Here is a 17,967-nt window from a genome sequence, read left to right as displayed (position 1 = left end):
CCGTGACCTTTCAGGAGCAGCCTGTCTTCCGCGGTGCTTCTGGGTAGGTTTGAACCACCAACTTTTAGGCTAGTAGGCGAGCATTTAACCATTTATACCACCCAGGGAACAGAAACTTTGTATAGGTATTTATTTTAAAAAACTTGTAGGAGAAAACATTTCAGCTGAGACATTGTTCAGATACATTGCCTTGGAATGAGAATTACTGTTTTCATCTTGTGCTGGCCAGTGGCTTTTAGTATCTTCTGAGTGCCTAGTTGATGTTAGGCAAAGGATTATAAAAACTGTCCTCTGATTAAAAACATTATCCTCCAATTAAAAGGATCAAGTGCCCGTCCAGCTTCAGATGTGAGTTTGAGAAGCTTTTGCTCATCAGAATCAGCCTTTGCTTTTCAGACCTTTTGACTCATTACTACCCGTTAATCTGTGTTGATAGTTCACTTTTCAAAACATCAGTTCAGAGTGAAAAGGTAAAGCAGATGGATAAGTTTGGAGAAATGGGATCAGGAAGCCATTAGAAAGGAGATTTTTTGAGTAAAATGGTTCAAAACACAAATGGATGCCACTCACCATGTGTTAGGAGTGACCACACGCACCAGTTTGCTAAGATAGTCCCTATTGAAGCTTGCTGTCCAGTATGATTGTTAGTATTTGCCCCTTTCTCTCTCAGAAGTATCCTAGTTTGGATGATAAATCATATGGTCGTTCTGCTGGCAAATACCTTGTGCCAGACACTATACCAAACGTGTTTTATCTTCACAAAACACCTGAAAGGTAGCTGCTGTTGCCACTTTACAAATGAGGAGATGCTCAGAAAGGCTAAGTAATTTGACTGAGATCACACAGTGGCAGACCTGGGAAGCAAAGCCCTGTTTGTCGGAGTTTTACTTGATTTCTCTAAGCATGTGTCATTAAAGGTTTAATGGGCGTGGCTTCTGTTGATCTTTTTGGACCTAGTGAAATAATCGTACAGTGGTAGTGAAAGCCTTTACCTGGAAGAAACAGTGGCATTGGAAGGTCCGATAAGGATAAAGGTAAAGTCTGTGGTAGGAGTGCTGGGGTGAGGGTAGAGTTGTATTTAGATTCCCAAGTTCCTGGATGCTTGTAGCTTTTTCTTGCTTGAGGGCTTAAATAAACCTGCTGCTCAGATCTGCGACCCTTCAGCTTAGGGTGGAGAAGGTTGTGGTAGTTGTTAGATCAATAGTGCTCACACTTCCATGTGCATACATGTTAACTGGGAATCTTGTTAAGTGCAGATTTATTTCATAGGTCTTAGATAGGGTCTGAGCCTCAGCATTTATAACAAGCTCTTGATATTGTCTACCAAACTACACTTTGAGTAGCAAAAGCATAAAAAACTCATTGCCATCAAGTCCATTCTAGCTCATAGTGACCCTATAGGACCTAGTAGAACTGCCCCATAGGGTTTCCAAGAAGTGCCCTGCAGATTCGAACTGCTGACCTTTTGGTCAACAGCTGTAACTCTTAAGTACTACACCACCAGGGTTTCCAGCAAAGAGTATAGTTGGTAATTAAAGTCTCTCTGCCTGGGGTAGCCATACACACACACACACACACACAAAAATTACCTCAAGTTGATGTTGACCAGTCAATTCTGACTCGTAGTGACACTATAGGACAAAGTAGAACTGCCCCATAGGGTTTCCAAGGCTGTAAATCTTTTCAGAAGCAGACTGCTTCATCTTTCTCCCACAGAGTGGCTGGTGGGTTCAAACTGCAGCCCAGCACTTAACCACTGTGCCAGAGGGTTCCTGTCATATATATAGATTTTCCTGATTTTAGAGAAGGAGAGGAAAAATGGCTTTTAGTCATAGATGTCTTCAGATTGGGGTACAGGGGACCCCAGTAAATACCTGGCTTAGGGGAGAATTGGTGCCTAAATGCAGGAGTTTTTAAAGGAAACATTGTTTTTTGTAATGAATACACACACATTATTTTCTAAGTGTATCCTCAGCCTGGGAGAAGAGCGTAGATAGAGAAGCAAGAGGGAGTATCCTGGGTAGGGGCAGCACCAGCATGGGTGGGTTCTCGCTCAGCCTGTGCAGAGGTGACAGCCTGTGTAGAAGTGAACAAGCCTTCGGCAAACAGACAGGGAGCAAGCAGAGTATCTGTAGCCAGACAGGAACAGCGTGCATGGATGACACAGCAACATAGCGCCTTTGAAAGCCTCCAAAGGGAGGAGTCCCTGCCACAGACTGACCATTTCCCACCCTGGGCTATGCGTGTGGACATAAGGTATACTGCAGGAGCCTCTGGCCAGCTATTCCTGTACTAACTTCATTATCCCCCTCTTTCCTGCCCCTCAGGCCCTGTCACGGGAGGTCCCACATGGGGGTACTTCGTGTATCAGGCTACTTTTTGCAATAAGGGGAGAACAAGCAGAGTGGAATGCTACCAGCCTGGTCCAGGTGTGAGGAGCCTGCTTGTTGGCTGAGGTTGGGATCTTTGCCTGGGGGAAGCCTGGTGCCTGGGGGTCATGCAGGCTGGCTTATTGGTGAAAAGGAAGTAGAGGCTCCAGAACCTCTGGGCAGAGCTGGACCTTGTTGTTGGGACTGTAAGTGGCCACAGAACTAGGGTGTTGCTCCTGGGAACAACCCTAAGAAGGGATCCAGGCAATTAAAGGTGTAAGTGGCCCCTACACATGGCAGCTATAGATCTTGGGGTTCCTGGAGGACAAGAAAAGCTGTCTTGACGGAGCGAGGTGATGTAAGCTCCTCAGCATGGTGTTCTTGATAGGATATAACAATACTTCAGAGATTGTCCTCCAGACACTGCTTGGGGAGTGTTTTCTCAGTCTATGCCTATAGTTGCAGGAGTGAGGAGGGGAGCTGCTCACGACTCATGGCCACTGTGCTGGGGTGAGGGAACGTAGGACCATGGACTTTCCTAGTCAGGGCAGGTCTTCCTCTGGCATGTGGGTTGTGGGCCATGTCCTGTGAGGTGGCACAGGGGTTCTAGAACAGTGTGGTGACTCCACCTTCCTCTGCCAACGCTGACCCCTTTTCTCTGTTACAAGCTGCTCCAGACAAGCCTGGAGCACCAGGTGTTGTTCCCCAGGGGCCAGTGTACAGTGTTTTTCTGAAGGTTATCCCATTGCTCAGTGTAAACATTGCTGTGTCAGGGTGCTGCTCAGGGGCTACTTGGAACATTACATTTTTGCTAGCAGGATTGTGAAGCTTTGCATTGGGCTGTAAAACCAGGGCTTGAGCCAGCAGCTGGAGAGAGTCCAGGGCTAGAGTGTTTTTGGGTTTGGGGGTGGAGAGTGGAGGGAGGGGCAGGAGGGCAGAGCTACACAAGCCGGCAGTCCACTGCTTTGGCTTTGCTGTCTGCAGAGAGGACTTCAGTCGTGCCTGAGGGCCGCTTGGCCACCATTGCTGGAGACCGGAGGGTGCTGCCTCCCCACCCTGACTTACTGGCACGGCACCCAGACTATTCCAAGTGGACGTTGTGCTAGCTTTTCCCTGGGAGGCAAGTCTCCTCCCTGTTGTCCCCTCCTGCTCCTCCCCCGTTCTGTGAGGGATGATGCCGCTCTCTATTGCACGGCTCAGCCGGCTGATGTCACTGGCAGCGGGAAGCATCAGCAGCCTGATCACATGCTGGCCCAGTCTGTAATGCAGACGGGATAGGGGTGTGTGTGTGGGGAGGGGGCTGTATGGCAACTGCTCTTGCTCTAACGCCCCCAAAAGTGCAGAGGCAGCGGTTGCGGCATCCAGTCAGCTTGGATGTCTGGTCCCTGAGCCTGGGGAAACTATCGTTGATAATATTTGTTGATAATATTGGGGAAAACAGCCCTTAACTCGGGGGTTTTGCTGTCTGTCCTCTTGTCCAAAGCAGACTTCCAGGACTCTGAAGAAACAGTTACGAACAGGATGCTTTTCCCCACCTCTGCGCAAGAATCTTCCCGTGGCCTCCCAGATGCAAATGACTTGTGCCTTGGCCTGCAGTCCCTCAGTCTGACAGGCTGGGACCGACCCTGGAGCACCCAAGACTCAGATTCCTCAGCCCAGAGCAGCACACACTCGGGTAAGTGCCGGAGAATGAGTTGGCTGGGGGAGGGGGCATATGGGGAGGTGAGCGGAAGATATCCACAGCAACAGTTGTTCTGTTCCTCTTTCCATTACTCCCCCCACCCCCTACAACATGGAGCTGTTTTGCAAGAGATGTAAATGCTGGCTGTAAGTGTGGCAGGACAGATGGTTGCTCGTAAAGGCAGGCATGGCTTTTCCACTTACCCTGATAAATTCCCTGGAGTTGTTAGTCTGCACCTGGGGTGGCCCCGAGAAGGGTCCCCAAGGTGACAACCTCATGCAGAAAAGATCCAGCTAACCCCCTGGTGCCCAGGCCTGTCTTAGAGATGATGAAGCAAAACACTTTTAGGTGGGGGAGGGGACTTAAGGGGCTAATCACTAGATGTCCAGATTCCATTTCTCAGTGGCTTTTAAAACTAGAGAGCTGTATGTGAAGGATGGGTGGTCCCTGATTCATGGCAAGGAAAGAATTTTAACCCCAGGTTAGGCTGGGTAATGCTGGGATATTAGAATTGACTTAACCTAAGAGGATTGATCCTAGAAAGGGAGTAGACAGGGTAAGAGGGATGGGGTGACTCCCAGGTACAGAGGCTTTTTTTTTTTTCCTTTGTGTTAAGGGTAACTAGATGGATTAAGGGACAGTATCTCCGTTTTAGAGTCCTTTGTCTTCGTGGTAGAATTTGATGGGACAGATGGAAGGGGCTTCTTGGCAACTCCCTGAACTGCTGCACAGACACCCTCCCTGACCATTGCCCATTTACCCTCCCTGACCATTGCCCATTTATTTTCCTCTTGTGGTACAAGTGGAAGAGTTGGCCAGACCCAAGTCTTAAGAGTGTTCGGGAAGAAATATGAACTTGAGGAACAATCTGGGTACACTTAAAGTCTGCGTATTTTACTTCATATAAATAATACCTTAATAAAAAGAATATTGGCAGCAGAGATTATAAAATGGAAGGGTAGTAAGCAGTGGGGTGAGGGGAAACCATTAGCTACTGGTGCTGACGGTGGGGTACGCTGAGTCCGCCATCCATTCCTTGCTCCCACACCCCACCCTACATGACAGCAAGGTGCTGTCTAACTGGTTTCTGTGTCTAGTAGGTTTCTCTGTCTAGTTGGTTTCTCTGGCCTCCACCCTGTCTGGCGCAGGTCTTTTTTTTAGAATGCTTTGCAGAGTCTGGGACTATCGTGTCTGTTTGGCATTTTAATGCCCAGTTGTCTAGGTAAAATCCCGTTTGATTGGTGAAGGGGTCGGATTTTTTTTTTTTTCCCCCAAATGCAGGTGGGGAAGAGTTTGCTTTAATTTTAAGTAAATACTTCTGGGTTGAGGTAGGGCTTCTTGAAGTACTGGCCTTCAGATGATACAGGCTTTTTCAGACAGCTTGGTAACTGCCCTGTTCTCCTGTGCAAGGAAATGTGGTGTCACTGTTTGGTATCCTATGCCAGGAGATCTTGGCTTGGAAGCTCTGGTAGTTTCCTTTGTGTGGTCCTTTGAAGCCAACCTGGGTAGCCTGCGGAGCTGACCTTGTCCTGTCCCCACTCCCACTGTATCTAAGCAAACGACCGAAGAACCCACTTAGGGGACAGGCACCTGAGTGATTGGGTTTGACCAAGGCACTCTCTTTCATTGCTATCAGGTTGGGGCATCGCCATTCTGGGGGTCTTTTTTCTCTTAGCTTCAAGAGTCCTGAAATATATCACAGCAGTGGGGCCGTAGAAATGCAAGTGGGCCCAGCTTGGGGCTTAGAGAGCTTGGCCTGAAAATTATTGTACGATTTGGCTATAAAAAATAGCTTGGGTCCAGCCGTAATTTCCCCAGCTTCTCAACTGCTTGTGCCTGTAGCTGTTTGTCTCTGAAGTGGGGATGGATTTACTTTCCACCATCCATATCAAGTACTTTAGTGATGAGTATTACTTGATTTTTGTGAATCAGGGAGCGGCTGCAGACTGGCCCTGGAATTCACAGGGACTAGAGGGTTGCCCCAGTGGCATGATGTTGCTGTGGGCAGGGTTAGCTTGGGTATGTCTTCTTTCTGAGGGCTGAGGACACATCTGTTCCTGATTGCCTTGTTGTCCTCAGCGTTTGGAGCCATTGCGATGGCCACCTCTCTTTTGCTGAGCTCTGGGCCCTTTGGAAGTCCCACATGAGAGCACCACCTTCTGGAGTGGGATGCAACCCTCCCACCAGCCAGCTGCAGCACCAGATCGTGCACCCTCACCAGTAATGCGGGAACATGCAGCCCACATTCTAGTGCCTACACTGCCTTCCCATCTGAAGACGGACTTGTTCAGCTTCTTCAGGGAGGGAGGAGAAGCGGATATTTCCACAGCTCTGAGCACTCTGCTGCTCCTCCAGGGCAGAGCTGAGAGTTGAAGAACATTTCTGACTTGGTCTCCCAGGACATGAAGCAGTCTGGGAGTTATTCCTGCAGACAGCCTGGTGCACTAGCTGTCTCTCTGGGGCCCAGAGTGCAAGTTTGGTGATACTTTGCCCCAGGCAGCTGTGGCGTCACATCTGACTGTCTTCTGCACTCTTAAGTGTTCGGCAACGTGGGAGGCAAGGTTGGAGGTAGCAGAACATTTGACTGAAAATCTTGGCTAAATTCATTCAGTAACCATTGAGCACTGGCTCTGTGCCAGGCACTGTGTTAGGCACTCAAGGTACATCAATGAATAAAATTGTTGTCCTTAACAATCTCTCCAACTGTCCAGGGGAAAACAGATAAGAAAGCATACCAAATGCAGCAAGATAGTTGCCATGGTATGGGCTTCCATTTTCTTCCCTGAGAATTTTTTGCCTTGGGACAACCTTTCACTGGCTGTCAGCATGAGGCTGGTCTATGGGGTTCATTCTCCAGGGCTTAGGGACCCTCTGCTATGTGGACTTCACTTGGCCTCAGACTCTGGCGTGGAGTGTGTCCTTGAGAGTTGTGCCTACAAAGCTGGCATTGGTTTGGGTGTGGTGCATTTTAGGGTCCCTCACCTCTAGATTCTGCTGCCCTGAGGCCCTTGGTCTTGCTGGGGAGGAAGACCCTTTAGGGCAAGGTGAATGTTAGAAGTCACTTTCTCTCTGAGACCCTAGTGGCATGTGTCCAGGGCTACCTTTGCCTTGCCTGCAGTGTCTTAAGTCCTGTAATGGAACAACAGGGCTAGGGAAGCTGTCCTCAGTATCATGGAATGAGTAGGTTGGGTGACTAACAGCTACCATTTATCGACTTCTTCCTATGCTAAGTATATCGCAAGATGTTAATGCTTGCATAGTCCTGTGAAATGGGTACTACTAATATTCCCATCTTAAACCCCTTGCCGTGGAATTGATTCCGACTCACAGCAACCCTACAGGACAGAACTGCCCCATAGGGTTTCCAAGGCTGTAAATCTTTACAGAAGCAGACTGCCACGTCTTCCTCCTGTGGAGCAGCTGGTGGGTTTGAAGTGTCAGCCCCTTGGTTAGCAGCTGAGCTTTTACCCACTGCGCCACCAGGGCTGCTTATTCTTGTCTTACAGATGAGGAAATAGGCCCAAGAGAGATTGCAAAGTGCCAAAAGTGACACAGCTACTGGAATTGTGATTCAGACCTCTTGATTCCAAAACTCTTATGCTTTCTGCTACCCCTGAGTTCCTTTGAGCAGAACCCTGACATGTTGGGCAGGAAGTCTTATTTTAAGGTGGGCCCTCTGTGTACAATTCTAGGGGCTCTTCAGGTAGAGGCAATGTGTTCCCTTGGTGAGATCCCTGAAGGCCAAGGCACATGATGAGCAGTTCTGACTCCCTCTCCAGCCCTGAGTCTCAGCTCATCAGCTGCACCACCGGCTGGATTTATCTTCCTGCCTTCCCCCTGTGACTCTTTGGCATGCAGCATTACTCAGCAGGAGAGTGGGGTGACTCTGAGAATCTACTTTGGGGGACCTGGAAATGCAGACTCCTAAGGACTGCCTTGTACAGAAGCCCAGTGGACAGACCAGATGCTCAGTCTAAGGACGCCAGAGGACATGTTCTGTTTCCTCCCACTCACTCTTAGGGGTCCCTTGGGGATTAACCTGTTCACCCTCTCTGGTTTCTGCCCTAACTGCTAACCAGTGAATGGCACATGCCCTGTGTTGTGACACTTGCAGGCTGCCCAAGATCTGTCAGCCAGATCAGTCTAGGACAAGAGGAGAGTCTTCAGTATTTTACTTCTGCTGCTGCTGTACTTCCAGCATCTTCTAAGACAGCCTTTTTGAGGCAACCTTTAGAATCGGGTTGGACCCCTCGTATGTGGAATATGGACTCTCTGGGCCCAACCAAGATCTCTCCAAAAATTTGCGTAGACTGTCTAATTCTCCATTGATCCATTTCCAGAAGGTAGCACAGTGCCTGGCTCAAGGGTCTTTAATAAGTATTTGTCGAGTGAATGATGATTGCAGAGCCACTGTGTTAATCCTGAGTGTTTTTTTTAACTGCCAAGTTCAGACAAGTCTCTCCCATTCTTATGCCTCCTCCTTTTGTTGATTAGGTGGATGGACAGATTCTTTAAGGATCATTACCAAGGATCATCAGGCTTCTAGCACATGATGATGCATTTATGGAAAGTTGTCATATGCTGGAGCATGCATGAGCCTTACCATGGAGTCAGGCAGTCTGTTTAGGAACAGTTTTCAGTGTGGAGAGGCAGGAGAATCTGGGAAGCAGGATGACAATGGCATGCCTCCTAAGTGAGAGAGAAAAAGAGGTGGTTGGGTACAGGGGCCGAGTATGCTCTGGTGTTACATGGGACTTGGGTATGTCTGTTCTGCAGGTTAATAGAATTTGTCTAAAGAACAAGATTGGGAATCACTGGGGAAAAGGGATATGTTTGGTACCATCTTGGAACTGAGGGATTCACAGTCAGTGAGAGGAGTTCATATTCAGAAGGTCACCTCCTGAGTTGGTATGTGCTGTAAAGTTGGAGGTTTGGGGTTATAGGCAAAAGAGTTACCTGTTTTCTTACCTGGGGTGGGTGCTGCTGTTCACCCTCCCCTCACTGCTTTCACACAGATCCTGAACAAGTAACCTAGTCCCAAGGAATAGGGAGGAAGGGTTCCAGGTATGAGGCCTTATGTTCCTGGTCTGGATTTTTCCCACAGCCACTCCCATTAGGTAACAAGCATCTGACTTACGTCTTGGGCCTGGTTTCTGTCCTACCTCAGCTCAAGTTCAGACAACGTCTTACAATGCAGGCATCCAGTGCCAGACCCTTGCTGTTGTTGCTACCACTGCCATCAGATTCTGGGTGCCTTTGTACTTTTGGGGAAGGCTTGAGAAAATTCGAGCAATGACTCAGCTGTAAAACCCACAGAATCTGGCATAGAAGGGTGAAAGTGGAGAAAGTTAACAATCGGTCTAAAAATATTACTGCTGATCTGGTCTGTTGTACCCTCTGAGGTAGCATTAATGAGCGGGAACCCTCTGCCAGGTCCTCTCCTCCCCGTGACTTTTTTGAGAGCTGTCTGTAGCTCCTGCCGATTCCTGCCAGCATGTGAGTGGGGATGGGTGCCTCCGCTCCAGGAAGAGCATACAGCCTCTCTTAGTCACCTATGGGAAGATGTGGATTTGCTAGACACTCGGCCACCAGGGCCAGAGGCACTTGGGAAACCTCAGACTTCCTTTGGCCTCTGAATTGTGGAGGTGAGGACAGGAACAAAGAGGCAGGGCCTTGGCCACCATTGGAGGGTGACTGTGAAACTTCTCGCCCCCAACTCGACCCCCAAGCCATGTGGGCTAATGCATGCATATGGCTTCCACGAACCTCCGTGCCTTGTGGTGGTGGGGGGTGGAGTTTGATACCAGCCACTGGCCTGCAGCTTTCACTGAATTTTAGGTTGTATGGTATAGAGAGATTGCCTTTCCAGTAGGTCTGCTTCCTGCCTTGAGTTACAAAGAAGGGAAGTAAGCCCAGGGAAGGGGCCATTGCTAGCTGTTCTGTTCCTTCCCACTGGTGGGAATTGGTTCTGCTCACTCATCAACTATACGTAGGGTAAGTGTGGTCTCCTGAGCTGAGCTGGAACCAGTTCTGGCTCCTAAAATTAGGTCTCACCTTCCTCCAGAGCCCAGTGTCTCTCCTGCTTTCCTTCCTTTGACCTGTAGATACTCAGAGAACTACATGTCCAGGCCCTCTGTGAGGTTGGGCTAGAGGAGGGAGTCAGGCCTTTGTAGGGCATCTGGCCATGGGTGGCGAGTTACCAAAACCCTTGACTCCCCACATAGGTTAAAGGGAACATCAAACCAGCCAGAAAACTCTAGGCCTCTTGATACTTTCATGTCTTTCCTAGTGAATCTCACACAGTATCTTGGGTCCCTTCCAGTCAATATTTGCAGGAAGTAATGAATGGAGGTGCTGACTAGCCCCAGGTGTGTTAATTCTGGGGTACCCTGATCTTCCCTCCCTACCAGATGGCATTGCCTCTTTCGAAGCCTTCAATCTAAGCCCTTTCCCTTTTTTTTCTGTGTGGTTAGTGTAGTGTCCGTTGAGGCACTCTTCCTTGCTCTTTGTACTTGAATGCAGGAGTATATTTCAGTGGCTCTGAGGATCCCAACAAGTTTCTGCCCTTCCTCAACCACAGTAGCTCTCTTCAGCCTGTATCTATTTCATATGCTTCATTCCCTTTGAAGAAAGTATTTGAAAGCAGTAGAAAGAGTGCTGTCACAAGTTTGATGGCAGGTCACTGTATTCTAAACCTCTGTTTTGGTAATGGGCTGGGAAGGGATGAACTAAGGTTCTTGCCCCTAAGTCTGAGTTGCATCTAAGCCACCATAGTGTCTTTAAATAGAATAACTTTGATATAAAAGGGTATGGCCTCAGTGAGCATCCTGGCTCTAAAACCAAAAATCCATTTCCATCGAGTCGATTCCAACTCATAGCAACCCTATAAGACAGAGTAGAACTGCCCCATAGGGTTTCCAAGGAACGTATGGTGGATTTGAACTGCCCACCTTTTTCCTAGTAGCCAAACGCTTAACCACATGTGCCACCAGGGCTCCAAGTGATGATACGATACTCCTTTCTGCAGTATTCAAACATTTATCACCTGCTCTCTGCCAGGTGTTGAGCTATTTGCTGTTGGAGTAGGATGGTAAGGATGGCCCTTGGTATGTTAGGTTGAGAAGGCAGAACTTTATACAAAAATCTATACAAATGTTTTTGAGGCTTTAAAAAGCTTGTTTAAAAAAAGGTTATTTCCTTCCATGAGCACAGACTTCAAAGGTACTCAATTACCACCTTCTCCCCTGGGGATTCATGTCCTTATTACTTTGTGCTTGATTTCTCATTTCTGGTTAGATCAGTTGCCTTGAAAGAGGTGAAGAAAGCTAAATGGGAATTGACTAGTTTTCCTTCCTGTCATTTTTTTTTTTTAACTTTTTCTTTGGAAATAACTTCAAATTTAAAGAAGTATAAAATAAGTATACAAAGAATACTTGTATTACCTTTATCCAGATTCTCCTACTGCTAACAGTTTTACCCTATTTGCTTTATCATTTTGCATGTTCTGTCTGTATCTTGCCATATCTATGATTCTTTTCTGAACTACTAAGAATAGAGATGTTACTACCTATATTTGGAGCCCTGGTAGCACAGCGGTTAAGCATTTGTCTGCTAACCAAAAGGCTGGCAGTTTGAACCTACCAGCCGCTCCTTGGAAACTCTGTGGGACAGTTCTCCTCTGTCCTTTAGGGTTGCTATGAGTCGGAATCAACTAAAAAGCGACTTTTTTTTTTAAACACATATTTATGCATAGCTAAACAGTTAGCAATTTCAGTAACTTTATTATATCTCTTTCCACTTTAATTTAGAACACTTCCCTAGCCTTTTTTATTTTTTATTGTGCTTTAAGTGAAAGTGTACAAATCTAGTTATTCTCACATACAAAAATTTATATATACCTTGTTATAAAGTCATAGTTGCTCTCCCTCTAATGAGACAGCACACTCCTGCTCTCCACCCTTTATTCTTACGTCCATTTGGCCAGCTTCTGACCCCCTGTGTCCTCTCATCTCCCCTCCAGACAGGAGCTGCCCACATAGTCAAATGTGTCTACTTGATCCAAGAAGCTCACTCTTCACCAGTATCATTTTCTGTCCCATAGTGCAGTCCAATCCATGTCTGAAGAGTTGGCTTTGGAAATGGTTCCTGTCTTGGGCTAACAGAAGGTCTGGGGACCATGACCTCTGGGGGCCTTCTAGTCTCAATCAGACCATTAAGTCTTTTTATGAGAATTTGAGGTCTGCATCCCACTGCTCTCTGTCTGCCTTAGGTGTTCTCTGTTGTGTTCCCTGTCAGGGCAGTCATGGTTGTAGCTGGGCACCATCTAGTTCTTCTGGTCTCAGGCTGATGTAGTCTCTGGTTTATGTGGCCCTTTCTGTCTCTTGGGCTAATAATTACCTTGTGTCTTTGGAGTTCTTCATTCTCCTTTGCTCCAGGTGGGTAACTTCAGCAACTTTAAATTGATAATAATCCTCTTAGTAAACTATTCATATTCCAATTTTGTCAAGTGACCCAGTAATGTCTTTCATAACAGTTCCTGTGGTACCTTCCTGTCATCTCTTAACATGCATCTGCCCCAAGAAGTAGGCCCTAGCTGTCTTTATTTTTGCTCAGTGTGAGCTTTCAAAAGTCCCTTGGTTGTCTTGTGTTTTTCACAACGTTCAGCTTGTTATGGGCATCACTTTTCCTCAATGTATTACCACTATCTATGCCACTCTTTTGTATATTCTTATTTGTCCCTGGTTACTTAGTCTCTTTGCCTCCCTACTTCCCCCTCTCCCTCCAACCCAGTATTTTCAGAGACCAAACTCTTTGGAAGACGTCAGGTATAGCCACCATTATTTCTTTAATTGATGAACCTTTTTTTTTTTTTCCTCTTGGGAAGGAGTCACCATTGTGCTGTCAGAATTGTATTTAAATAACCTCCAGTTCTCTAAGTCAAGAGAAATAAACACTTATGAAAGTGTTTTGAGGGTGTGGTAAGGGAATCTATGAGAAGCTTGAAGTAACAAGCCTAGGGTTTTTCTAGACGAGTGCGTCTCAAACTTTTACATGTATACAGATTTCCCGGGGATCTCGTTAAAATGCAGGTTCTGATTCAGTAGGTCTGAAGTATGAGGCATTGGTTTTCAGTGTTAGAATCCTGCCTTTTGTGCGGGAGACGTGGGTTCCATTCCTGGCCAGTGCAGCTCATGGCAGCCACCAGCCACCACTCATCTGTCAATAGGTGGGTCCGTGGAGGCTTACATGTTGCTATGATGCTGAACCTATTGCCATCAAGTCGATTCCAACTTGTAGCGACCCTATAGGACTGAGTAGAACTGCCCCATAGGATTTCCAAGGCTGTAATCTTTATGGAAGTTGACTGCCACATTTTTCTCCCTCGGAGCCGCCAGTGGGTTTGAACTGCCGACCAGTTGATTAGCAGCTGAGTATTTTAACCACTGCACCACCAGGGCTCCTATATGAAGAAGAACAGGGCATCAGGATTGGAGGAAGACTCATTAACAACTTGTGATATGCAGATGACACAACCTTGCTTAATGAAAGTAAAGAGGACTCGAAGCACTTACTGATGAAGATCCAAGGACTGTGGCCTTTGGTATGGATTACACCTCAACATAAAGAAAACAAAAATCCTTACAACTGGACCAGTAAGCAACATCATGATAAACAGAGACTAGATTGAAGTTGTCAAGGATTTCATTTTACTTGAATCTACAATCAATGCCAGTGGAAGCAGCAGTCAAGAAGTCAAGCGATGCGTTGCATTGGGCATATCCACTGCAAAAGACCTCATTAAAGAGTTGAGAAGCAAAGATGTCATTTTGAAAACTAAGGTGCGCCTGACCCAAACCATGGTATTTTCAATCACCTTGTATGCATGCCAAAGCTAGACCAAAGAAGAGTTGATGCCTTTGAATTATGGTATTGCCGAAGAGCAGACTCCCAGAAGAGACAAATCTGTCTTGGAAGAAGTACAGCCAGAATGCTCCTTAGAAGCAAGGATGGTGAGACCTTGTCTCATGTACTTTGGACATGTTATCAGAAGGGACCAGTCTCTGAAGGACAACATACTTGGTGAAATAGAGGGTCAGTGAAAAAGAGGAAGACCCTCAATGAGACAGATGGAAACAATGGTTGCAACAATGGGCTCAAGCTTGGCAACTACTATGAGGATGGTGCAGGACAGGGCAATGTTTGTTCTGTTGTACATAGAGTTGCTGTGAGTCCAAACCAGCTCAGTGGCACCTAACAACAACAGCGTGATACTGAACAGGTTACAGTGGAGCTTGCAGACTAAGAAAACTGGAAAGAAAGGCCTGGTGATCTGCTTCTGAAAATCAGCAGTAAAAACCTGATGGATCACAATGGTCCAATCCTGTTGTGTAGGCTTGCTGTGAGTCAAAGGGCAACTTACTGGCATCTGACAACAGCAGTAACAATGAGGTCTTTGATGAGTACCAGGATGCTTTTTAAAAGCAAGGTCCTAGGTGAGTGTTAAGGCCTGGATGATTTAGATCCCAAGACACTGACCTCTGGTGCATGAACTTGCTTGTCTACAATTGATGGTCTTAAAGGATTTTGAAAAAAAGAGAGGTGCCAGGAACATGAAGGCAAGTAGATGTGAGGTCCTATTAAAAAAACAAACAAAAGTAGCTAGAGAATGGTACACTACAGAAGATGAAGCTTACAGTCAGAAAGCCGGGTCTTATTCTCTGACTAACCAGCTGTTACATACTTGTACAAACTTGGTTTCCTATTAAAATAGGGGTAATAATATCTATGTTCTAAGATATGGTAAAGATTACTTACCTGAAGTGCTTGTAACACAGTGTCTGGCACATGCTAGGTGTTTAATAAATGCAAGTCATTATTAGTGAATTGTAGGAGCTTGATTGAACCTCCCCCAGATTGTAGAACAGGTGATTGACCATGAAGTATAAATACTTGAGGAAGGTAGGTAGAGTTCATTACTAGCCAACATGGATTTGTCATGCTGTTTTCTTTTTAGACAGGCTTATGACCAGATTAGAGGACTGCTGTAGATGTAATTCCTGGCTTTCCACAGGAATTTGACAAAGCCTCAAGCTATCTTTGTGGGCACAGTAGTGAATTGCAATATAGTAGAGAGAGATCTGTGGCTGGTAGAACAGATGTACTACCACAAATCGATATGAAAGAAAAAAGTGGTGTGTAGTGACTACCTGTGTTGCTTTTTGACCCTTTCTAGTATACTTCTTTAAAACCTTGGGTCATAACATAGTCACCGTGCCCTATATTTCTCATCTTTGCTGCCCCCAGACAAAAGCCCCTTGGGCCAGCTGTTTACTCCTAAGTATTTTTTTGCATACTGCTTTATGCTACATCTTCCTTGACAACTTTCAGAGATCTTGTCTTAGGCTGGGTTGTCTAGAGAAGCAAAACCAGTAAAATGTGTGACTACGTATAGAGAGAGATTTTTATCAAGGAAATGGCTCACAGGGTTGTGGAGGCTGGAATATCCCAGGTCCATGGATCATGATAGAGGCTTCACCTGATTCATGTAGCTGCAGGGGCTGGTGAACCCAAGATCGGAGGGTCAGAGAGTGGGGCTCTTGCTCACAGGCTGTGGAGACAGACGAATCCCAAGATTGGCGGGTAAGACCACAAGGCTTCCCCCGATTCACGTAGCTGTAGGGGCTGGTGAACCCAAGATGGGCAGGTTGGAGAGCAGGGCTCTTACTCACACACAGGCTGTGAAGATGAGCGAACCCCAAGATCAGCAGATAAGCTATAGCCCAAGTCCCAAGAACCAGGGGTCAGACAAACAGGAGGCAGCTGCAGGGTCCAGAGCCCACAAAAGCCAGAACATCCACTTATATTCAGGTGGCAGGCCACATGCCCTAGGAAACTGCCCCTCAACTGATTGGCTGCTCACAGCAGATTCCATCGTGGGGGTAATCACATATAAACACTGAGAATCATGGCCCAGCCAAGTTGACACAGAATTTTAACCATCACAGATCTGTACTGTGCTTGTACTTAAGCCTGAAACTTCCTCTTTTCCAGTATTAACAAACTGCCCTTCATCTTAGTCGTCACCGGTGAGTGTTCCCTTAGCTAAAGGATTTTGGTCTAGGATGCTGATTTGCCAAGTGGAGGCTGCTCATTCTCCCAGGTCTCATCTACCTCAGGTCATTCTTTTTGTTCCTTTGTATACTATACCGTGTAAATGTATAGTATACTATGTATTTGTATACTATGACTCCTGTGCTTTAGAGGAATAAATCCCTTTTTCTGTGAGTACCATTTGACCTTCTTACCTCTCTTCCTCTTCATCATTTCCTGGTCCTTCCCCTTTTCTGACTGAAGATCTCAACACCTGCTTTTTGTTTTGGTTTAAACCTCAAGTCAAGCGATTGCCATGGGAATCTTTAATGTCCATATGGATGACCCATTCAATATTTTATACCCCACAGTTTCCACTTCATTCACGTGTAGTTCTGCACCCTAGACTTTGCCACCCTCAGAACTCTGAAACTTCATGGTCCTGCCTCGTCTATTCTAACACCTTTACTCCTTTTGTAGGTGTCAGCCCGTAGAAATTGCTGCTGCTTCCAGCTGCTCCCAGTCTGTTGACCCTTTTCTGTCCTTAGCCTATAATACGTGACCCATTCTTCATCTCCTCTGTTACTTTCACTGTCAGCTCTCTTGCCCCATTTCCTCCTACACACCCACTTGGAAAAAGTCATAGCTCTTTATGGATCCAGTGCCTCCAGGTTCCTGCACACTGCTGCAGAAAATTGCCTAAATCCAGTTTAAATACTTGGTGTCTCTCAGCTGGGCCCTGGGTTCCACTGGCAGTGTTCCTTAATATCTGTTATGGATTGAATTGAGTCTCTCAAAAATATGTGTTGTAAATCCTGATCTCTATGTTTGTGGTTATAATCCCATTTGGGAATAGGTTGTCTTTGTTATGTTAATGAGGCAGGATTAGTGTAGGATGTATCTTGAGTCAGTCTCTTTTGAGAGATAAAAGAGATTAAGCTAGCAAGCTAGCAAGCAGAGATGGGGAAAGATTGATGTCAAGTCGCATGGAGATCTCCAAGGAACCAGGAAACAAGCTAAAGAGACGAGGCCCTTCCTCCAGAGCTGACAGAAAAAGAAAGCCTTCTTTTAGAGTCGGCACCCTGAATTCGGACTCTAGTCTTCTAAACTGTGAGAGCATTTCTGTTTGTTAAAGCCATCCAGTTGTGGTTAGTAGCCGTAGCTCTTAACCACTGCGCCACCGGGGTTGTCCTCTGTTATAGCAGCACTAGATAACTAAGACAATCTCTCTGGTCAGCTTCCTTCGCTATTCCCACGACAGTTGTTTCACATCACTGCCTTGTCATTTGCAGTGCTGTGCACTGAAAAGAGACCATTGGGTAGTAACTTCCTAGCTCATGGTCTGACCACCCAAACTGCTTCCACTCAAACCACCTCCTACCTTCTGAAAAGGATACTCTTATCCATAATAATTTCCTTCATCTTACTTCATTCTGTTGTTTCTTCCACTTTGTCCTGTGTCTCAAGCTCACCTTCTCTCATTGTTTGAGCATGTTTAAGTCTTTTCCATCTTAATTTTTTAAAATTCTTTGTCCTTTTTATCTTTCTATTGCTTTCTCATTTCCTCTTGCAGCTATAGGATTTTCTGTACTTACTTTATTATTCCTTTAAGCAGTTATTTTTAAAGTCAACTTTATTGAGGTATAATTTACATTTAATAAAATACAGTGTACTCACTTTTTGTACCTCCTTTCCACTCAGTCATCCTTAACCCCCTGCAAACTGGCTTCAGCCACCACCATTCCACTGAAATGGCTTTTGCTGAGGTTACCAGTTAAATTGAATGTATGTATTTATTTTTATCTGACTTGATCTCTTCGTAGAAAT

General features: G+C 46.1%; 1 protein-coding gene across 2 annotated transcripts in view; it reads left to right on the top strand.

Moving 5' to 3' along the window:
• Positions 1-3,265: 3,265 nt before the first annotated feature.
• The window catches only part of CPEB1 (cytoplasmic polyadenylation element binding protein 1), a 33,607-nt gene continuing 18,905 nt past the window's right edge, over positions 3,266-17,967 (top strand). The window contains exon 1 of one of the 2 annotated variants that reach the window (XM_023552991.2): positions 3,266-4,044. In XM_023552991.2, the coding sequence (XP_023408759.1) occupies positions 3,891-4,044 (154 nt within the window). In that variant the 5' untranslated portion in view covers positions 3,266-3,890. The remainder of the gene's footprint in view (positions 4,045-17,967) is intronic. The other variant, XM_010593798.3, reaches the window with a different exon arrangement.

The sequence above is a fragment of the Loxodonta africana genome, chromosome 13, assembly GCF_030014295.1.
Source record: "Loxodonta africana isolate mLoxAfr1 chromosome 13, mLoxAfr1.hap2, whole genome shotgun sequence".
Taxonomy (NCBI): domain Eukaryota; kingdom Metazoa; phylum Chordata; class Mammalia; order Proboscidea; family Elephantidae; genus Loxodonta; species Loxodonta africana.
Note: the sequence above shows the minus strand (reverse complement) of the source record. Positions and strands in the feature narration are given on the sequence as shown.